Source organism: Thunnus albacares, chromosome 5, assembly GCF_914725855.1.
Source record: "Thunnus albacares chromosome 5, fThuAlb1.1, whole genome shotgun sequence".
Taxonomy (NCBI): domain Eukaryota; kingdom Metazoa; phylum Chordata; class Actinopteri; order Scombriformes; family Scombridae; genus Thunnus; species Thunnus albacares.
The window spans coordinates 1,069,177-1,093,410 of record NC_058110.1 but is presented as its reverse complement, the minus strand read 5'-3'; the positions used below and the strand labels follow the sequence as shown (position 1 = coordinate 1,093,410).

General features: G+C 39.2%; 1 protein-coding gene across 3 annotated transcripts; it reads right to left on the bottom strand.

Moving 5' to 3' along the window:
- Window positions 1–426: 426 nt before the first annotated feature.
- On the bottom strand, window positions 427–23,446 carry foxp3b (forkhead box P3b). 3 transcript variants are annotated; one of them, XM_044352950.1, is made up of 12 exons: window positions 23,386–23,446; window positions 22,966–23,077; window positions 7,646–7,736; window positions 6,616–6,778; window positions 5,776–5,868; window positions 5,482–5,569; window positions 4,392–4,466; window positions 4,065–4,218; window positions 3,151–3,227; window positions 2,959–3,060; window positions 1,807–1,928; window positions 427–1,373 (listed from the first exon to the last, which is right to left on the bottom strand). In XM_044352950.1, exons 1-12 carry the CDS (start codon window positions 23,421–23,423, stop codon window positions 1,331–1,333), a joined length of 1,158 nt encoding a protein of 385 aa, XP_044208885.1. In that variant the 5' UTR covers window positions 23,424–23,446; the 3' UTR covers window positions 427–1,330. The 3 variants fall into 3 exon arrangements, with proteins under 3 accessions (XP_044208885.1, XP_044208886.1, XP_044208887.1); XM_044352951.1 differs by lacking the exons at window positions 22,966–23,077; window positions 23,386–23,446 and adding an exon at window positions 13,201–13,485; XM_044352952.1 differs by lacking the exons at window positions 7,646–7,736; window positions 22,966–23,077; window positions 23,386–23,446 and adding an exon at window positions 7,558–7,629.
- Window positions 23,447–24,234: the final 788 nt, after the last annotated feature.

The window sequence follows — 24,234 nt, the reverse complement described above, 5'->3', positions numbered from 1 at the left end:
ACACACACACACACACACACACACACACTCACACACTCAGACACACACACTCAGACACACTCACACACACACACGCACACACACACTCACACACATACACGCACACACATACACACTCACACACACACTCACACACTCAGACACGCACACTCACACACACTCACACACAACACGCACACACACACTCACACACATACACGCACACACATACACACTCACACACACACTCACACACTCAGACACACACACTCAGACACACACACACTCAGACATGCACACACATACACACACTCATTATGTACAAACACTGAATAAGAACATTCATGAATAATGCAAACAGATTAAATACGAGACACTAAGTCTCCTAAAAAACAAAATAAATAAAATGAATACAATTAAGTGTGTAAAACTTTTTATTCTTTGGATTTTCAACATTGTATTTATTCACTTAAGTGTTTAATTACAATTATTTGTGTAAATTTCATTTCTGTGACATTAACGTCTAAACACTACAAAGATATGATTCTGACTCCAACAAATAATAATAGAAAAACTCAATGTTTAAGTGTTAAGTCTAAAAAAATGAATGAAATGAAATTATTTTAGACTTTCGATGACAATAAAGAAAAACCTGATGACAGATGAAATATTCATTATGAGTATTTCTGCTCCTGGCGACTGATTTAACCGGTGACTAACTGTTGGTGTCGACCCGTCCCCGAGACAATCAAATATTCATATATATATATATATATATATATATATATATAGAATATCACCAACTTTACCCTTTAAAGGCCTTCGAATGATGGTTTGTTGTGTCACTGTTTCTGTTAAGTTTCATTATCAGTTTAATCAAGTCAGATCGCTGTATGATGATAACACACAGCTGCCTTTGAAGTTGTTGTGTGTGGGAAAGGAAAGACTGAGTTTAAGAGGTTGTTGACCCACTTTCAAATAGTTTTTGTGAGAGTCAGCATCATAGTTGTGAAAACAGCCGATGACAGATTACGTGAAGGTCTGCTCCGTGCTCCGTGCACGCAGAGATTACGTGGTCATGAACAGGTCAAATACGGCTGAAGGCGAAACATCCTAAAAATGTTTGCTTAATTTATTTTGCATCAAAACTGAGAGATCACAAAAACTCTGCCAGGTACAAAATATCTTCACGTTACAAACAGTGCAGCCATTTTTAACAGAACACAAAATACTCCCACAGACGTCTCAACACGTTCGTCAGTCCAATCGGCAGTTACAGCAAAGCAGAACATGTGGATGCGACTCCAGATGTTGGAGTGACTCAGTGCTGCCGCCTGCTGGTGTTCAGGGTTCAGTAATGAGAGTAGGATGTGAGCCACTTCACAGGACAGTCCCTGAAAAACCACACACACAAACACTGAGTAATTACAATCTCCTTACATTTATTTTTTACTGTCTTATTAATATGAGAAGATATTGGCGGTTGAATTTCAGTCTGCTTGATACGCAGAAACTGAGTTTGTGTTTCCTCTGTAGTCGTTTAACTGCCGTCACTCTACTTCTCTCTTTCACCTCCTCCACCTTTCCTTCTCTACCTCTTTGTGCTCTACCCTCTCGTTTCCTTTCCTACCTCCTCCGTCTGTTCCTTTCCTCTCTCCTTTTTTCCTTCTCTACCTTTCACATTTCATACCTACCTCCTTTCTTCCCTCCCTACCCCCCCTTACCTTCCTCTTTTCTCCTCTTCTCTACTTCCCTCCTTCCTTCCTGCAGCGGTGGCACTGAAGCGGCTTAGAGGACTAATATCTGCCCACAGTGTAGCATTCGTACCTGTGATACTTCTGTCCCTTCCTCCGCTGGTACTCTGTTTCATCCACCGTCCACACTGCTCCCTTCCCTCCCTCCACCCGCACAAAACACTTGTGCAGGCTGAGGTTGTGACGCACGGCATTCTGGGTAGAACAGGAAGGTGAGTTAGGTAAAATATGTTGTTAGATGGAAAACACATCTGGGTTTGTGTTGTTACATTGTCTGTCATCAGTTACTTAAACATCTCACTAAACCACAGCACAACCAGAACATGACACAGTGATACGTGTGGAAACATTCAGACTACATTTCCCATAAAACCCATCGCTGGGAACGTCTTAAACATGGATGTTTTCTGTCTCTATGTATGACATAATCACATGTTGCTGAAGGAGTAAAGTCTCTCTGTGTTCACCTTCAATCTCAGTTAAACACGTGAACCACGAGCACGATTTGTGACATCACAACTAGTTTGGAGCCAATCGTGATCCAGAAGGAGGAGACGTCTTCACTGGGGTGAGGGGGGGGGGGGGGGGGGTAGAATATTTTCTACTTTAATTAATTTATTAAATGAAGGATAAGGAGATGTTTTTCTAAGGATCTAAACAAAGTGATTTGTGTAAAACCTGTCTGGAGATAAACATGTCTGAAGGGGAATGAAGACCAGCTGAGCTGATCTCATCTCCACTTTTTCATGTAGTTATGTAACCAGCTCGCTATGTAGACGATGACTTTCATTAGAGAAACATGAGAGTTATGTAGCATGTAAGGACACTACCCCTCTCCAGACAGAACCACATCATTAGATAATACTGAGGACCCACTTTGAGGTTCAAACTGAATTAATAAAAACCAACTGAAACGCAGTGGATCAGGGTCTCTAGGGGACTTTGGGGGTCTGGGGCCTCTGGGCAGTTCCCCCATTAGTAATCCAGTCTTGTTCCTCCATTTTTCACTATAGTATAACCGCCTCAGCAGTGATGCTATCTTTGACCAGCTCACCAAACCTGAATGTGATGCAATTCCAGTTGTTGAGTGTTTGAAGTACTGGTGTCATCCCAGCGTGACTCCAGTACACATAAATAATCTAGCAAGTGACATTTGCCATAAAGCTGCGACACTGTAATAAAACATATGATTTAAGAGTGAATGTTAAATATGAGCAGTTCAAACCTTCCAGGTGGCGGTGTTGTGTCTGAAATAGAAGAACATGGTGGTGAACCAGTTGTAGATCTCATTCAGAGTGCGTTGTTTGTCTGGAGACTCCAGGATAGACTGCAAACAGTCAGACACAGTGAGAAATGATAAACAGAACAACCTCACAAATAAATAAACTGTTTATATCAGCCGCCTTTGAAAACTTACCCATCTGATCAGGTAGGCGTAGGTGTACGGAGGCCTGATGTTATTGTATTTGTAACACTCCATACTGGGGACCAGATCTGTACAACAACAGTGAAACGTCCTCAGATCAGCAAACACATGGGATTATTATTATCATTATTATTATTATTATAGTTGTTGTTATTATTATTAATATTACTATTATGTGTGTTGGTGGGAAACATTCTGCAGCAGTTGTGTCCCATCACATGAGAGCATGTAAGGACAGCATGGAGAGTGATGTCAGATTTTATTGAACAGCAGAAAATATGTGTAGTACAATGTTCAGGCGACTCAAAATCTGTATAAAAAGGACATTATGCATTATTATAAGTGCACAGAGGCTGAACTGTTGTATGATAAAAACATGAACCATAAATGTACCTTCATCCAAACTAATTTAGCAATAACAAATATCAAATTTCCACTCTGAGAGCAAAGTTTATCATCCAGAAGGTTTTATATGTTATGTTTAAATGAGACATCAGACCTCACATGTACCGAGACGTCAAAGCACATTTTTAAGTGTATTTGTGATCAAATCAACCTCATATTCAAAATCTAAATGGTTTGCTGCTGGTTGATATGAAATGCATGTGAAAGTTCAACCTCAAGTATCCTGATTTAATGGTGGAGAAGGAAGCCCTCCAGGAGTTTGGATCCATGACAGTTCACATGCCATGTAGACTGAGAAAGGCTTCTTATGATTATGATATATTTGAATGGCCAGATGTGGCTGTGCTGTATGGAGGAATGTAAGGTAGGAAGTAACAAAAACATTATAAGACTTGGTTTTGAACTGAACACATGAAATGTGTCCCTGTTCCTCTCAGACCGGGACTTGCAGATTGATTACTGCTGGTTCTGTTTTTGTTCATAACAGGCCAAACTGTTACCTGGCAGAAGGTGGGAAGAACCAGCAGCTCTGAAGCCGTGCTGGGCCAACTCCTCCAGATGTTTAACTCCCCATTGTTGCACTCTGTCTCCCTCCGCTACCTGAGGCTGAGGCAGGAACAGAGGAAGGCTGTACGGCCAATCAGAAGCTGCCTTCTGCAGGGAATGATGGAGGTAAACATCAACACAGTTTCATCTGATTTTTCAACAGGCTGAAAGGATTCAAGCATTATGTTTTCTCAAACTTCTTGAAGCTAGACAAAACAAATCTTTAAAATCAAGCAAATGAGCCTGGAAGCAAAAGCTGAGAGGGATCAGAGCCAACATACCAAATCAGTGTATTTGTGTTCAGAGAGGCGCAGATGGAGTTGCATCGCAATGAGTTTCTGTTTTTCCAGGATGAGCTAAAAAAAGAGAGAGAATGCCCATGTTTGATTTACACCACAGTCTTCAACTTGAGACCTGTAGAGAGTTAGTTAGTAATCAGTTAAAGTTAGTCTCAGTTGTAGTAGCTTCACATCAACAATGTGTTACAGATATGAGCAGAATGCAAACAAACAAACCCTGTTTGTTGTGTCTTTGGTAAACTCAGGAGGAACTAATTAACTTACTAATGCTCAAAGCTGTTAATTCATACACAACCAGATATTCTACAAATTATGTTCATATGCAAATATTTTGCATGAGCAAAATATGTTTTGTGATAAACTTACGGCTGCAGAGACTGACAGAATGTAAATGTTAAAGCAGTAGTTCAACATTTTGGAGAATCACTGCACAGATGTTGAGTTGGTTCAGTACAGAGACGGAGTCAGGATATAGTTTTGTTTGTTTGTTTGTTTTTCTCAATGTATGTTTGGATATTTTTCCTGTTTATTTGTCTACAAAAACTAACATTTTCAACAAAAAGTTGTTAAAAATGCACCTGCTAACTCCTCTAAAGCTCACTGATGGTATACATATATGTTGTGTGTCATTCGTGCTTTTAGGGATTGTTACCAGCTGAACAACAACTTACTCATCCACCCAGCACTTTTGTGCAGCATCTTGCCAGATACAGCAAGCACAGGTTTAGATGCTTTGATGACAAGACTTCAGGAAGCTGCACACAGTCACTGCACCTGACTGTTGTTCACCATGAAATAGTTCCAGCATGTAACTAACCATAAACCCCAAAACTGTTGTTATTACTGTAGAAACTCTTCATGCAATCTCTGCTGCTGCTGCTGCCACCATTTCCCCCTTCATTTTTACTATTTATTTGCTTTTTATACCTACAGTTTGTTGCCCACATGTTATATACAAAGTAACATAAGTCTTAAAAGCCAGATCTAGTGTTTGGAGAAGACAGCCTGCAGATCCTGTTTGGACCAGAGCATTCATGGTCTATTAGGCAGCTGAGATTTTTCCAGACCTCACCTGACTCTCCAAGCACTGAACAATATCCTGCTGGATCCTCCACTGAGCAATGCTTCTTTCACCATGACTGTGTTCAGAATGGAGATGTCTACAAGACAGAATAGATCAAACTTAAAGGAACAGTCCAACATTTTTTGGACCGTTTCAACAATTCAGTAGGCCTGGTGTTGTGCTGAAGTCTCTCGTCAATGTATGTTTCTCCTAAACCTACCAGAACCCTGAACAGTAATCCATTCCCAACAACACTTCAGTGACAACAGATTCAATGAATGAAGTATTCAGCACAATACTTACTTTAAGAAACTAGGGAAATCTTCAGACACTGCATCACAGCCAGGCCAGCGGCAGAGGCCACTCACAAACAGAGCACTGGCGCTCTCTGGGATGCTGGAGGGAACAGAAATATCTCAATGATATCAAGAACCGTCAGTGTGTCTGGAACTACTTTCAAAACTGTTGTACGAGGGAGAGCTATGGGGAAAACCTGACCTATCAGTAAAAACTGAGAGAGATTTGCACACTGGAATAAAGATGGAATAAAGCTCCCTTGTTTATAGCTGAAATTAGTTGCCTTCCACATGTTGTCACCCTGAGCAGCAGAGCTTCAAGGCTGTGTGGAAGTCGGCTGTTGAGATCAGCAACTGTAAAACTTGTAAAAGTAACAGAAGTCGGCTGTTAGGCTCAGCTCCCTCTTCACCGTTAAAGCCTGACATTACTGCTGACATGGCACCATTACACCTGCCAAACCGAGTCCAAGACCCACTGAGAGCATGTTTGAGTATGGACGCTGCTTGTAGTAGCAACACCGGTCCCGTACTCCCAAAACACCACCCCAGAAGACACCGCAAGGGACACAGTCACGGGTTTCCTTCTCCAAGCCCACAAAACACATGTAGACCAGATGGACCAATCCCCATGCCCCCTTTAGGTTTCTTACACGGATAAAGAACTGGACCACCGTTCCACCAGGGAAGAACCTGCAGTCATTTAAACTTCATTCCAGTATCCAAACATATCTCAGTTTTTCACTCCAACATATTTTTAGTCAACCCATTCATTAAATGTCCTTGTGATCCTACGTTGCACTGAGTTAATAGCATAATTAGTCATTCAGTGAGAATGGGAGACAGTCACCCTTCATGAAGCCTGGCCTCTCTGGAGCTCTGCTTTGGACCGTCTCTCCTCATGGGCAGCAAATGATGGCCTTGGCTGGCAGAGGAGCCCATGTGTGGTGAAGAGGACCTGCTTGCATCTGCCTCTTCCTTGCAAATGGAGATGGCTTCAGATGCACCGTTTTCTTCAAAGTGGAGGAAAGAGCATTGATTTAAGCTTTTATTCTGTTTCAAATACAATACAAGAAGCTGCCATTACTAACGTTCTGCTGTACAAACAGGTAGAGATGGTCTTAAAATTCAATTAATTGTTTCATTTTATTAGGGTTCAGAAAACACATAAAGACCATAGATTTAACAACACAGGGCTTTCAGGTAGTCTAATGGTGTTTTTCTATTATTGAGACTTAACGACCTGTAATCTGGAGCTTCCTATATCCTGAACCTTTGAGGGCAAAGGTGGTCGGTCCTGCCTTCAACTGTGTTACAAGCCACAAAGGCTCAGATGTGCATCATTGAACAGACGACACACGAACACGTATGTCACTTGTCCAAAATGTCCTCTCCATTGTTCAGCATAATAAAAAGTTTAAAAAGTCTTCACCGCTGTACCCACAAAGTGAAAAGGTGAAATGATTGTTACTGCTATGTCGTTGTGTTTGTTGTAGTTGAGATATGATGACACATCTACTTGACCAATTGTGGGCAACAGCCCTGCCAGCGTCCCCTGCCCTCCTGCAAGTGCCTGGAACTTGATTTAGTACCAGCTCCTGAAGGAACCAGAAACAACGGCTACAAGTTCAGTTGCAGGTTGGTAAGTCCCAGAAAAACACCATAACACACCAAGTTGTCAGCAGGTCCTCTGCTCTGGGTAACAATGCCTGTGTCTCTAAAGGCTAGTTGCAAAATTTATATAACACCAGTCATGTTTGTGCACACTGGAAAAATACAAAATGAAGCATACCTAAAAACGCCAGTACACATATAATGACTTTCATGCAGAATGATGATGTTGCTGATGTGCAGCTGAGGACACTGAAATGCCTGCGTACCACGTTGTTGTCTGGAGGTTGTTATGGAAACCTGACGCAGCACTGATGGTCTCTGCTGCTTCTGCTTCATGCTGTCCATACTGCTCCAACACTGCGAAGAAAAAACACCAAATCAGCAGTTTGAGCTTCATCCGTCTCAGTTCTATGAGGACGTGCAGTGTGTTTACACAGCAAGCATCTGTCTAGAGTAGTGAAATAAGTGTTTTACAACTTTCCACATGACAACACCAAAGAGCCAGAGCCTGAGGGCCACAACCATAAAAACTTGGTGACCTTGGTTTTGAATTTTGATGGAGGTATGGTCAGTAAACCCTAGTCAGAGGGTCTCTGAGTCCTGCCAATACAGTGCTTGTCTAACACAGTCTTAAAACCCTTCCCCACATCAGGGGTTGGGGATCTGACAACAGTGTTGAGGGAAGAAAGTACAGAACAGGAAAAAGACTTTGCCTTTAAGTTTGGTCGGACTAAACTAGATTGTTTGAAGCATACTGAGGACCTAGAGGTTCATCTACAGAGGAAACATTTAAGCTATATTCTGAGTTGTCTGCCTCACATGCATGGAACAGATGAGCTTCAAATCCATGAAATACAGCTGTCTCCGTCAGCTGCGTAACAGCTCATTTCACTCATCTTTATGTGCATAACTGCAACCCTAACTGTAGTTTTAGGATGTATTTTTGTCAGTCCTCCATCAGTGTAGACGCTGTGCTTAAGAGACCAGGTAGTGCTCAGTGTCAGTGTACACTGACGGAGGACTGCAGCCTCTGTGCTACTCGACCAGTGCGGACAAGGTGTCAGTATTAAGAGTTTGCAAGTATAAGCAGCAGCTTGACTTGGTAGACATATACAGTGTTGGCGTCACAGGGCCCAAGAGATCCAGACCCCTCCAGCTAAACATCCCAGAGTCCCTTGGAGACAGGTTTTCATGACAATCAAGAGGTTAAAACTATAAATATTCTGTTCACGTTACAAATGAATCCACCAGTAATATGTGCTTGCATGTACAGTGTGTGATTGCAGCGCCTTCCCACATCATGTCCCATTCAAATGAATGAGAGAGCTGCGTTTTTTTACACAGGGCTAAAGCTGATCTGAACCTTCTGAAATCACTGCCTACTTCATTCATTCACTCCTCCATATTTAATAGACAGCAATGAGCCGTTTACTCTATAGTGAGAAGTAAACTGAGATTTTGAAGACTTGCTAAATATCATTCTGTGTCATCATTGTCAGCTGTAGAGTCACACAACAGTAATTTTTGTATCTATAAAATGCAGCACATTGCATTGTGGGACTGTCAGCAGAAAGCAGTGTATTTGTCATGGACACTACTCTTTTCAGTGCATTGTGGATTTTTTTTAATTAGTTCCTCTAGGGGATCTTTTCTAGGTCTAGATCTAGACTGGAGGGCAGTGAGTGAGGATGTAATGAGTATGTCTCATTATGTCAGACTGTTCATTTAAATAAGTGGCATTTCTCTTTAATTCCCTGTTGACTTTGTCTCTTCAACCAGAGGTGGAAAGTAACGTTAGTACTGCAGACAATTACATCATTATAACAATTTTATGCTACTTTATACTTCTAGTTAACTAGATTTCATTTACTTTGTTGATGAAGACTGATAATTAGAGACAAATCAAGAGTTTGAGCAGCCTTCCAGACATGAAGAAAAAGTTAGAACGATACTTCAGAGCTGTGTTGGAAAATGATGCACACTCTCAAGCCAATCAGAATCCAGCATTCACTGCAGCCATGTACACATTAAAGTCTTCAGTGGTTGAAATGTGAATGAAGGCTTTCCTGCACCAGAGCAAGCAGTGCACCTGTGAACAACCACAGCATGTCTGTCAGAGGGCCCAGACACACACACACACACACACACACACACACACACACACACACACACACACACACTGATAGCATCTACACAATGAGTGGGAGATGAAGCTGCTCCACTTTTGTGCATGGCACCTGCAACCACTGGGAATGTTTGTCGAAGGTGCCTGGAAATTTGATAATATCGTCCCAGCAGAAGTTTTTCAGCATGAGATACTTAATCAGTTGCACAAAGATGTCAGATTGATCCTCATTTTTGTGATCATTTTTTTTTATTGTTTTATGTCTTAAAACAGAATAGAAAATGGGTCAATAGCACGTCAGCTACAGCACATAGTCACACCAGTGATGCATCTTCCCATAATGTTCACTTCAATGTTTGGAGGGCAAATCAACACACACACACACCATTATATATATGTAACCTTATATATACATATATATGAAACAAGAGAAAAAAGTGCAAACTAAACTTCTTTAAGTGTGACTAACTAATATTTCTAATGGACCTTGTGTTCAGGCTTTGTCGATAGTTGAGAAAACATCAGTACTTAAATATCTAAAGCGGTTCACTGACTTCAGCTTCAGATCCTTTAAGGGGTGTCAATATGGATTTTAGCCAGTTAATTTTAAATCCAGACATAAAATAAGATGAATTAAATAATGATAATCTGTGGCATGATGAATCGCCAACATTATGCAACAAGATGACAGTGTCATCTCCATACAGGGACATACGGTATAATGTTTGAACTATTCATGGACAGTCTGAGCCGTCAGTTTCAGAGCAACAGCAAACAAAAAGAGCTTGAAGGAGGAGATCAAGTCCTTCCAGCCACAACAGAGGCAGTGGGACTGGTATAGAGCATCGTAACCATATCAGTGAATCAAAATGACCAAATACTATCAGCAGTAATCAGCAGGTCGACATCATCTGTCTGTGCTTTCCAAAACATAATGGTGTTTTATGATGTGACAACGCTGTGGTTCAGATCTGGTTTAGACACAAAACCACTTGGTTAAAGTTACTACTTCCTTAAAGTTAGGTGACCGCCGTCATGGCTACAATAATAACCACAAGGTTAAGGTTAGGGGACAATCATAGCTACATTTTTTAAAAACTGTCCCGACTTGTGGTTGGAAACAGGAAACAAACAGCGTCTCCTGTTTGATTAATACCTCCCAGCATCCTCCTCCTCTGAATGAGGAACATTGTCTATATATACACAGTATATACTGTACGTCATCTGCTCCCAGTCATAATTACCACGGCGGCTAGATGCCATCTGTCACTCAAACATGACTATATGTCAACATTAAAACCTATTGTGTCATTTTTCTCAGGAGGAAAATGTCCAATAAATACTTTGTGTTATTTACTTTGTATCACCCATTTAATCCATAGTTTGCACAATTGAAATGATCTTTGTTTCTCTTTAACAACATGGAAATAATATTAATATTTGAGTTTGAGAAGGTAGTGATCTCTTAGAAAAGGTACTAGTGGTCCTAGAAACAACAAAACAATAAGTAAAAGTCTGGTGAGACACCATCTCTGCGAGAGGATTTATCCTTATTCACAGCTGACTGTTTCTCCGTTACGTTGTATTCCAGCTGTGACAAGTAGTGACAGTTGGAAACAGCAGCAAAACATTCATAGAAACTTCAGCGTAATTCTTCTCCACCGTCCATCAATAAGCTCAGTATGTTTCAAACACTCACTGAAATGGAAACCATTACTGTTTTAATTATTTTAACAGAGACCGACGAGATATTTAGATCCTTTGCTTGAGTAAAAATTAAAAAAAACAAATGAAACAACACAATAGTGTTTGTGCCCCTCAGAACAGTGTTGTCCAAAGTGGGGGTCACGGCACCGAGGGAGGCCTTGAGGTCGGGCCACAGGTGCCGTCAAGTTTTTCACATCATTCTATATTTATCATCATCAGTTTTAACAGGTGGGAGAGGTGACATTTGTATTAATTGTGTTTTATGTTATGAATTCAAATATATCAAAACAGAAGAAGAAGAAATATTAAAATCACTGTGTTAAAGATGTTAAATATGCAATAACACACCAACTGATGACAACTTACGGTTGTCATGGCAACACGACATGATTTGTTGTGAGTTTTCCAGCTGCTCAGCACTAATGGTTTCATGACAAAACATTTCTTATGAAGGGAGCCATAAAAAGACGATCTCCCACACCGATGAACTAATCTCTGAAGTCTTGAGACTTGATATTACATTGGGTAAATTAAGAAATGAGTGTAACAGTGGAGGAAATTACCATTAACATTATTTTTCAGTGGGTCACTCCACTTTTCACCTCCTGTGTCTCATTCCACATTTTTGAGTTTGTCATTTTCACTTTCTGAATGACAGCCCTTGCAACCAGTCCCTGTATACTTTGGGTTCATATCCCTCGGATTTGAAAAGCATGCAGCTATGTCGGTGAGTCGTATGTAGTCATAACGGGATGTTCACACTCAGACTGATCTGATAGGACACGACATCTCTCTCTGAGCGAGTAATAAGGAGAGCCGTCATGTTAAAAATGTTACTTCTTATGTAAGAGCAGTGTCATGTCTTTCAGCTATTTCAATGTCACATCAGACATTTCTTTACGGCTGTAGGGAAGCGTATCTCTGTACAATAAACCAAACAGCCGACACCACAAATGTTATGCAAATGCACACCCACAGAAACAGGAATTCAGTAGAAAGTGAGAGCGCTTAACATGTTTGTGGCTTCTCTCTGTCATCTCTCATTCTGGCTTTCCTCCTCAATTTTACCTCCCCTGTAGGAGAAGAGGAGATCTTTGCTCACAACACTAACTATGCACTGGAAGTGATCTGATGTGATGGTTGATATTCACCTGGTATTTCTGTGAGTCAACATCTGTCGGCCACAAATAGGTTAGAAGAAGTATTTCCTGTTTATTGTAATCAGCCACATTACAGTGTGGAAATTTGCAGATGCCTCATACTGGTACTATCAATGTGTGGGTTTCTTACTCAGATACTTCCATATCTCACATCACACATCCCAATCACACTGATACTTCGAAATAATAAGTGTGTAGGAGACACGTTTTCAGATCTTTGATCTAAAATTACTCAACCAAATGTTCAGTGCTTAATTATTCAAATAGATATCGTTATCATATCATATTTTCTGTCATTTAACTCTATTTTAACACTCCAATGCTTCTGAAGAAAAGTATTGAATCTTGATTCGAATCGATTGATCAGACATGAAGACTTCTATGATCCAGGAAGCAGGCTGGTGAAGAGTGCGTGTCTGTGCTGAATCTGTGGGCAGATGTGTGTGCCAAGTACACACTTTGAATTTGGCTAATCTGATTTTGTGCTCATGATTATAAGCTCTTAATATACATAAAATATCACATGTAGATTTAAAATGGGTCTTGATTAAACTGAATATGCATTACATACTGTAATCAGTATATTATACTGATTTTGTCTTAAATATACAGAGTATAACTTAACGCCAGTCTCCATCTTGAGACAACACAGAAATAAATCCAGGACTGTCTCTTTCTCTCCCAACCAAGTCTGATATCTTAATGTTGTAAATAAACCAAATCAAAACTGATTCAGACCAACTCAGCCAGACCTTGTTAGCAGTAAAAAATAGTTGTATTATATTATCAGAATTTAAATCCAGATTTGAAAAGAGTAAAAAAGTCCTACATTATCTGCAGTATTACAGCAGGCTCTTTATCTAACGACCTCCTTCTTTTGTCTGTCGATCTTCTTCTCGGTCTCAGACCAAGAGGCATCCCTGCAGAGAACAGACTTCAAATAAATGGAGGAAAAGGAAGTGGGCCTACGCAGAATGTTATTGTCACGACATGTTTGGTTCTCCTCTAAAGAGATCACAAGGTAGAGCATACATCTTCATGAGATCATTAGAGCATTATTTACGGACAGTCACACTTTTATGCAGAGGGGGAAGAAGCATTCAAGTCTTTAACTTAAGTAAAAGTAGTAATACCACAATGAAATCATACATCGGCACAAGTAAAAGTCCTGCATTTTAAATCTCATCAGATCCCCCCCCCCCCCCCCCCCCCCCCCGCTTCCAAGTATGTAAGAGAACTTATGGTGGAGACGAAACTCTCTAGAGCCAGCGTTTGGTTTGTCCATTCTGTGCTACCATAGCAACATGGCGGTGCAACATGGCGGGCTCCGCTAGATGCCACTAAATACTACACACTGCACCTTTAAAGTATCAACAGTAAACAGTAACTCGTTATGCAAAATGACCCAGTTTGTTCTATTTATCATCTACAGTAGACACGTATATATCACTAGAACTTTAACACTCATTCATTGACATTTACACGTAAGCCGCTTGTTATCAAGGTTCATCTAATGTTAACAAATTATACTGTTGGGTCATCAAATGAGTAAGAATGCATATTTTATAAACTGAACATATGTTTATATGATCAGAAAAGTAACTATTGCTGTCAAATAAATGTTGTGGAGTAAAAAAGTATATTAGTATATTAGTACTCTGTTATATTCCACCACTGTCTTTATGATATATAAAGAAACCTGAACACAACAGGAATGTCACTGTTTATCTGGAGAAAATGAAATAATGATACTGTGATCTTGAGGTAATGATTGACAGCACAGTTGTAGAAAAACGTCTTTACTAGATTCTTCTCTACTGTTCATATAAAATAATTTGTGAGGTTCAGTACATTTTAGGAGTTTGACCAAATACATTGTAACTCAAGGTCAACTTATTAGCTTTTTCCTGAGTTTTCAACTCTTATGGTCTTCCCCAGCAGAGGCAGACAGGTGAACCCAGCGCATGGACTAGTTGAAATACTTTTTTTCATGTCATTCAACATAAAAAATATACCTTGCTGACCAGCCAAATATTTGGTGAACATTAAAAGTGTCAGTTTGCATAAAAAAGTACTTGTTGGATCTTCAATCTGAACCCTCATCTTTCCAACAGAAGTGAGCTGCTGGATAATGTTCCCAACAATCCACTTTACCACAGGTGCAAAGTAACTAAGTACTCGAGTACTCCACTACATTTCAGAGGGAAATATTGTACTTTCTGTTACTTTTCAGATGAAGATTTGACACAATGGATAATATAACAAGCTTTTAAAATACAACACATTGTTAAAGATGAAACCAGTGGTTTCCAACCTTTTTGTCTTTTGACGTCTTACAAAAAGCAGTGTGTAGTCGGGGTCACATTTCACATGTCTATGAGTTGTTAACAGCTCCACCAAATAGTGATTTTTCCCTCTAAACTTCTCACATGCTTTCATTTCAATAAATGTTCAAATGATCCAATATTTCAGCAAAAATCAAAGATTAGAGAAAAAGTCCAAAAACTGAAAACAGATTTGTGTATCAGAACTTTGTTTTTTCTTCTTTCCTCTCCCATTAATCATCTCACCACCCCTCAGATTTATCTGCTGACCCTTTGGAGGGGCCCGACCCCTAGGTTGGGAACCACTGGACTAAACTAGCTAACTGTATATAAAGTAGTGTAAACTAGCTCCACCTCCAGCAGCTACAACAGTAACATGCTGCTCTAACACTGATGCTTCACTATTAATAATCTAATGATGTCATATATAATAATATATCAGTCAGAGGGACCAAACCACTACTTTTACTGCAATACTTTAACTACATCAAGCTCATAATACTTATGTACTTTTACTGCAATACTTTAACTACATCAAGCTCATAATACTTATGTACTTTTACTGCAATACTTTAACTACATCAAGCTCATAATACTTATGTACTTTTACTGCAATACTTTAACTACATCAAGCTCATAATACTTATGTACTTTTACTGCAATACTTTAACTACATCAAGCTCATAATACTTATGTACTTTTACTGCAATACTTTAACTACATCAAGCTCATAATACTTATGTACTTTTACTGCAATACTTTAACTACATCAAGCTCATAATACTTATGTACTTTTACTGCAATACTTTAACTACATCAAGCTCATAATACTTATGTACTTTTACTGCAATACTTTAACTACATCAAGCTCATAATACTTATGTACTTTTACTGCAATACTTTAACTACATCAAGCTCATAATACTTATGTACTTTTACTGCAATACTTTAACTACATCAAGCTCATAATACTTATGTACTTTTACTGTAGGAGGATTTTTCATGCAGGACTTTTACCTGTATTGGTGTATTTTTACATTGATGTATTGGTACTTTTACTGCAGTAAAGGATCAGAATACTTCTTCCATCACTACACTTTACACAGTGATTGGTCTGATTGACTGATTGATTGACTGATTGATTGATTGATTGATTGATTGGTGATATCTCTCACAAGCTCTCTTTTTCATTCTTGACTCAACTATTTCTGTCAGTTTTCATGTGAACAAAGTAGTTCAACACCATGAATGTGTTCAAGAAGAGAACGTGTGCTGTTATGTCATATTGTCCGTCTCAAGCTATTAACACAAATATCTTGAGACATCAGAGAAGACGTCTCACAAGCAACTTAGTTTCAGCTCAAGTCGACTCCTAACGTCCTGGTCTATAGAGAGATTGATATTCGTCTACTGTACAGCTGATGTCTGTAATGGTCGGGCCTCAGAAAAACCAACGTTCTTTAATTCTGAAGGATTAGGTGATATAATTATATGTACTATGAGACAACAGAATTTGTCTGCCATGAGAGATTTTTCTCTCCCATTGAAGTATATCTAGGTGTCCTTTGCCAATGACAGAATGTTTTTTCTTTCATTTTTTCACTTATTGGTCACTGTAATTATTCCTCCTGTTCTTACTGGCTGTATGAAGAAATACCTTCATAAACTACACTGTAAGTGAGCACAAAATCCGCAGTCCTCATTCTAAAAATGTACTCTTAAATGCAGCTGAAACTAATATGACGTTAGGAATTAGTGAGTATCTTCCAACATTACCGTTTTTCAGTAGCAGACGGTGTTTCCGGGAGCCTCGGTGGAAGGATTCGTCATGGTAGTTGCATGTAGGTTTGTTGCCAGGACAAAACATAAACAATAAACCTACACATGACTACCAGGATTGAGATACTCAATCAATTTGGTTAATATCTTACCATGTTAGCATCAGCTGAAAGGATGAATGCATTCTTACACAGAAGAGGACAGAGTGGAGTTTGTCCTTCATCTCTTACAGGTATTTACACCAAGACTGACATTCCTGTTAGTGTGTGTGTGGTGTGATACAATTTACATATACCTGATAGAAGACTTAATTCATAACACCACCTTTTGTAAGGCACAATTGCCAACACTGACTGTTATTGCTGACTTGTTAGATGGCTAACTGGAGATACCTAAATCAACTGGAACAGATATAGATCTGTTCCATTTATCACTGAGCAAATAATACACATATTTAATCTTTCCATTTCAACTGGTATAATTTCTACAATCTGAGAGTCTGCTCATGTGATCCCTTTGCACAAGGGAGGAGGCAACGTGATCTCAATAATTATTGGCCAATATCCAAACTTCTGTGTCTGACAAAAATCCTGGAATCACTGGTGAATAACCAACTCAAAGTATTTATCTCAAACTATTCTCCTCACCAGTCTGGTTTCAGATCTACAGTATGCATCGCACCATCTCTGCTGTTACGTGAGTTGTAAACTATATTGTTTCTTCTGTGGACAAAAGGAAGCATTGTGCTGCTGTTTTCAGTGTTTTCAGTGATCTATATGAGTAAAACTCTCTTATGTTCCGTAGATGTCTCTTACTCAGTTTAACTAATGGAAAACACCAGATTATAACTTTAACTGTGTGACCTCGACAGTCCAACAGTGGCTTGGAAATATAATTAACCACGCTTTCCAGCCTACATCTCTACAGGCCCACAGGTTTACTTGGGTGATTAATTGTCTGCATTCTAGCAATAATTTCACTTTTACACACACTGAACACAAATAACATTACCCACATGACACAGTAAAATGCTATTAAACAAAACTGAACAAACAACTGTGGTGGATGTACATAAACTTAACATTTCATGGACCTTGTTGTATCAAAATTGCCGTTAAAGCAATCTATTAACACACGATAGACTGAATTACATATGCTAATCACTTACTGCTAATTGCTAGCACAACGCTAATACTTCCAGCACATACACACATCCCACTTGTACATTTAAATTCACATTGTATGCACCCCCAAATCAGTGTTCACAACACTTACAGGAGTTTACTCTATTTTGTCACCAACACCGTTTAAATTTTCTTACCTGCGCAAAACATATTTAAAACAGCTGTCAGCACGTTACTCATGGTGGCGTTAGCTCAGCTTGAGGTCACTGCGACCGGAGTCCTGAATCCTGACAGCCAACACGTACTTTGGATTTTGAGACCTGGTCAAAAGTTCACTGATTAGCTCTCACGGCCCCAGTCATACCATTACTATAGCAGAAGGAAATGGCAAACTGCCGTTATCAGCTGATCAGCTGTCATCATTGATTGAGCAGCATTTGTCCCACCTTAATTGTGTTAATGAACTTGACCTATGACCTATCTGACCTGGGGTAGCCACAAGGGCGGCCAATGAGATTTCAGGCCACCCCCTAAAATCACCATTGGTGAGGGCAGAATGATAAACTGAGTCTACTGAGTCATTTGAGAGCAGAAGCAGCAGGATGTCTGTAGATTATATCACCGTAGTCGAGCCTGCCTCAACTATACTCTGTCTACAATTCAAAGGGAAGCTGGAGCTGTTTCTGTACAAAAATCTGAGTTGTGATGATAAGATTTTCAATATGATGTTTAAATGTTACATCAAGCCAAATACCTACATATTTACACTCTGTGACTTTCTCAATGTTGCTTCCGTTCCATTCATGGTGGTGTAGACTGTTACAATCATTACCTTGCTCTGGAAAAAAAAACATTAACTTTTTACTTTTTACATCGAGTACTAGTTTAAGGTTGACAACTGCACCTAGAAGAACACTAAAAGAAAGTTGTAGGTTGTCAACAGTAAGTTGCACAGTGACAGCAGCAAAATAATACAGAACAATGTCATCTGCGTAAAGATGGATATTACAGTCAGTTAGAGAACAGACAATCTTATCAATATAAACTGTAAACAAGACAGGGCCTGAACTGATCACTGGTAAAACTCAGATTAGATATTTTCAGTTTTCACACATTGAAATCTTTCAGATAGGTAATTCTGAAACAATCTACAAGCAAATGAATCAAACCCAATGTTGCATTTGAATAAGCGGAGAACGATTGACTGTATCGAACACTTTTGACAAGTCACTGAGAACCGCAGCACAATGCTTCCCTTTGTCCACACAAAACCATTTACAACTCACGGAACAGCAGAGATGGTATTATGCATACTGTAGATCTGAAACCAGACTGGTGAGGGCTAAGAATAATTTGAGAGAAATACTTTGAGTTGGTTATTATATTGATGACAACTGTTTTAAATGTGTTTTGCACAGGTAACTCATGTGAATAGATGTGTTGCAAAAGTTTGGACCCAGACCTTCATTCTGAACCTGTAACATATAACATATTTACTCCACTACAGGGAATCAACTCTTAGAAAATGTGCAGCTAGAATTACTGATTGAAAATAGACATGTTTAAATAAGCACTGCTTCCCAGAGACTGTGATAGGTGGAAAAGGAAAATGTAATGTACAGGTAATAGAAAACTGCTGTTATAGGTTGTAATATTAAATTTAGTTGTTGTAGGTGGTCAGCATGGCACCTTTAGTTTAACGCTGTATTATATAATATAAAAACATCAACTTGGCCTTGAGTACAAACATTACAATGGATGCTAACATGAGTTTATCTGTTCCTGGGTGAACATCTGTATTTACACATTTTGATCACCTGCCGTTCATTAAGGTTCACTATGTGATGGCCACCCCACACTAGCTCTGTGTCCCATCTCAGTCAAACTGTCCTGGATACGCCACCGGCCCACTGTCTTTATTCTTTTGGTGTTGTGCACCAAACATATGGAATTATCTTCAACACATCCTTGAGATTGACACTCTCACAACCCCTGGACAATTCAAGACGATGATCTCAAACCACTTCACCTCAGTGTGCAGTTGTTTTCACACTGTTGTCCTCTTTTGATCTATTTATATCTGCACATTGTCTTTGAACTCTGTACATCAACATCATTGCAAATGAGGGAAACCTCAATGCTTTTGGAGGCTTAAATAAAGGTTTGAAACTGAAAGAGTAACAGGCTGTCCACAGCCCAGTAACCCCTGCTGAGCCAGCGAGATTCAGGAGGCAACATCCACACTACAGGAACACTGAGAAAGGCTCAACTTTGTACAAATGTCCTGTCATTCAGCCAATCAAGACCGACAGGTGGAAACCAATCACCGACATTGTTGGTTCATTAGTACAGCGGCTACATCAGTGAACAGCTGTCCATTTGGAGGAGAGTATGTAAATGATGTGTTAAACACAACACACACAGAGCTGCAGATTCATGAGAGGCCATAATACTCGTACCTGTATGTGTGAGCCGACCTGCCTGCTAGCAGCTCTAAGTTAAATGTTAATGAGCATTCACACAGTGATGATGCTAACTCACTGATGTTTAAAGAGCTAACATTCACTAATAAGCACTAAACAGAAAGAACAAAGGGAATGTCATGAGCTTTGAAGGTATCTGGTTATAAACCAAAGTATTGGTTGATCGTATCAAAGTGGTGGTGTGGCTAAAAATGTACTCAGATCCTTTACTTCGATAGAGGTAGAAATACCACAGTATAAAAATACTTCATTACAGGTGAAAGTCCTGCATTTAAAATATATTTAAGTGTGCAGAAATATTACCAGGTACATGTACTTAAAGTATTAAAAGTGAAAGTACTTGTTTCGCAGGAAATGGGGCTGTGACTACATTAAATACTTTTAACAAATTATATTATTAATACTGATGAATCGGTGCATAAACAGCATTTAATTGATATTATTTGATGTTCAGGACTTTATAAGAGTCACCAGATAAATCTGAACCACTGTGAGATGAAGAAGATAAAACAAAGTTCATTTATTTGGATTCATTTTCCAGAACTTTTCTCTCGTCGTTGTGTTGTGAAGTGAAGTTTGGTTTAATCTTCAATAATTCTGCATAAAGAAGCTCGTTGTATTTCATGTAAGATTTTACTCTGAAAAGAAACTAAAGCTGTCAAATAAATGTAACAGAGTAGAACTACAAACTAGCAAAAAAATGAAATACTCCAGTAAAGTATGAGTACCTCAAAATTGTACTTAAGTACAGTACTTGAGTAAATGTGCTTAAACCGCTCACTGCTGACAAAGTGCATCATCACTAGCAAACATCATTGTGCAGAAAATGTGTCCATGTGTCTCTGAGCAGTGATCCACGTCTGTCTGCTCTAGTGTGGACTTGTTTCAAGGACTTTATTTAAAGGTCTGTGAAGTTTCTACCAGATTTACACTTTTTCCTCAAAATGCCAGTGAACACCAACAACAACAGCTCCCCTCATAGTGCTCTTATATCTGCCACTTTATCTTCCCTTTCATCTAGTTGATATTTACACACTACTTGTGGTTTCAAACAGGAGGAGTGAATAATACTGTCACTAGTAATATGACACAATAAGAACGCAGAGCAAAAAGTTCAGTAGTTACTTGGGAAACGTGTGAGCGTTGTGTTTGGAGGTTTTAGCAGGTAGTAGAACTAGAGAGGTGAATGTCTCCTCTATAGTGGTGATGGGCTGCTGTTTACCTCTGCAGCCCCATTTCCTGATTTCTGCTGAGAAGATGGCTGCAGCTTTCAGAAAAAGCTTCCTGAGGTGGTACAGTCTGCACAGGAATACCCACATCTGTGCCGGTACCTTTAACAATAACACATCTCACACTGACAGATCAAAGGTGTACAACAGAAAGTGATCTGATATTTCCCTTAGCTGTAGAATAACCGTTTAAATTGATTTTTCACGTGACAAAGTGAAACATTCAGCGCACTGTAATGAGCTGTGCATGTTGAATGTAGAGAACCAGAGACGAAAAGAGAAACCACTGACAGATCTGTCTTTTGGTGTTTTTTTTTTATCATTAAAGGTAGTATTTCACTCATGTCGCTGCTATTGAGCATCTTATGCTACAGCGCAGCAGAAAAAGCCCCAGATTCAAAGAAATCTTTGAAATATAATCATCGGAGTTTGTTTCCTTCTGCTTCTAGTCTTTGTGCTAAGCTAGGCTACATACATGCTGCGCACAGTTGACATTAATATCAGTTTTCTCTTCTCTGGCTGGGAAAATTCAAACGTTATAATACTGTACTGATCACAAACACTGCCTGGTTTTATTACTGTATCATGAACAGTAAATGAACAAAGTTAAGCTTAAATATCTGAGCCATTTAATTTAGTTACAGATGCACAAGGTTGAGACTGATCTGAGAAGAAGAGTCACCTTCTCTCTCCTCATATCTCAGTGTTTCCCCGTAAAACGAAGCATGTCTGCCTGCAACCTCCCGTCACCAGCTGAGACCAGTTCAACCACAAACTGCTTTTTTTCCTTGTTTCATTTGAATAAGTTTAAAGAGAAGAGGATCTATAATTGTCCCGTAATTCACAGGAAACAAAGTCAGAGCCTAATTTTGTTTATATATATTTTAGTTTTCCTTTTCCTCTTAATCATCTTGTGATGCCTCATAGTAATCTTGCGACTCTGTCAGAGGAGCTTCATACTGGGAACTGCTCTCATATATTATCAGGATGGTTCATCATGTCTGAGGACTCAGGGCCACAGTGGATCTGTATCTGAAGGCACTGATAATGCTGTTCTTTACCAACAGGCAGGTGTAATATTATTGATGTGATGATGTCTTCACTATATTAACATGTATTATTTTACATTATATAAAATATTTGAGCAGATTTTTCACTACAGTTTGACATTAAATATGAATGTTTCTGAACGTTTTACATTTATTCAGATATTCTCAAAAGATGAACAGAGAACAACTTTATTGTCACTTAAGAATATCGATCAACTGTTTATTTAAATAGTGTTTTACATGATTAAGAGGAAGGAAGGAATTTATCTCTGCTGCTGAAATTTAATGCAAACTTCTTTTATAAAAACCTGCTAACATGTGCAATGAAAACTCTTCATCAAAGACCATCATCATCAAAAACAGATCTGTGCTTCCTACAGCCAAACTAGTCATGCTGTCTCTGTGCATTTTATTAATTAATTCATGATTTGAAATATTCAGCTGCACCACCGCATTTCACACATACGCCATCACAGACCTCGTTCTGCTCTCAGTCAACACTTACTGTGATCCTACACATATTCTAAGTCTTCTCCCCTCAGTCTGAGCAAATCACTCGTAATGATCCCAGCTACTTGGATGTGTGAAAGTAAGATGTGTGCTTACCGTGTTGCCTCCGTGCAGAGCCTCTTCCTTTCTCAGGTTCTTCGAGGGAAATACTTTGAAATGATTCAGAGGGGGTGTTATTCCACAGGAAATATGTTTTCGGCAACTAAAACTTGAAGAAAAAATATGACAGACAGACCTTCAGTCTCAAGGAGACGGCGTGATTGTGAGATTTCAGATTGGAAACACAAGAAAAAAGTTACAAAAATCAACAAACTACAAAAAAACAACAGCTGTACTTCACATTAAAGTCTGAGCCACATATCAGATGTGCTTTTTTTTTGGAAAAAAATTTAGTTTTGGCTCAGTTGTTTAAAAGAAAAAACTTTTTTTAAAATGCTAAACTAAAATCTTCTGGTCTTAAAAGCGTTTCTTGTGTTAGTGGTGACAGCAGAATGAAGGCGGACGCTCAGCACTCACCTGGCCTCAGCAGACTCACTATTAACGCTGCCAGCCATCCACTCAGCATTTATACCTGCAGCACCGCATGCAGCAGGCTTCAAGCTCGTGTCTTCAGCAAATCAAAACACAAGAACTTTCCAAATGCTGCTCTGACAACCTTGAAAAAATATGTTTGTAGGAAAGTAAATGTTTTGCACCAGAGCAAAAAGAACAAACAAGTCGTCGCTGAGCAGACGTTCAGGTTGTTTTATGCACAGAAAATAACGACTTTTTCCAACTCCGCACATGTTTATCTGCTTTGGTCAACAAGTTCTCGCTGTGCTTTCTTGTAAACATTATTTAACAGGTTATTCTGTTAGTTCAGCGCACTTATTGCTATTTCTCATCAAACGAGGTGAAACGCAGAAATGAGCGTTTCACAGCGGACGTCTGAAAGGCAGAAAAAAAACTGATCGTTTATTCAAATGAGGAAAAATGCATCTTCATCATTGAGAAAGCAGCACAGAACTGATTTTCATTAAATACACATCCATTTAACCAGGAGAGAGAAGGAACATTTTCAGCAGTCAAACTCATGTTGTAACTGATTCAGTTGATTTTGATTTGCCAACAGAGGCTTTCAGCATCACCTCGGTACAGTAGAGGTGATGCTGAACATTTTTAACAGGCCAGTTAATCAATCACCAGACGTCACTGTGAGAGTTTCTGTTAACAACAAGAAGAAAAAGGAGTTTTTCAGAGGAACCTTTGTATCGGGCGGATTCTCTAAGTCTCAGAGGAGTGAACCTCAAAACCTGAAAAAATTCATGAGAACTGAAAATGACTGCATGTCTACGTGTGTGTGTGCATGTGTTTAGTGGACCAAAC

Excerpts from the sequence above, each read along its gene's own strand:
- foxp3b (XM_044352950.1), bottom strand. The coding sequence starts at position 23,423 with ATGGCTGGCAGCGTTAATAGTGAGTCTGCTGAGGCCAG. Across the intron at positions 4,219-4,391 it reads AACACAAATACACTGATTTG|AAGGCAGCTTCTGATTGGCC; the intron begins GTATGTTGGCTC and ends CATTCCCTGCAG. Across the intron at positions 3,061-3,150 it reads ACGCCTACCTGATCAGATGG|TCTATCCTGGAGTCTCCAGA; the intron begins GTAAGTTTTCAA and ends GACTGTTTGCAG.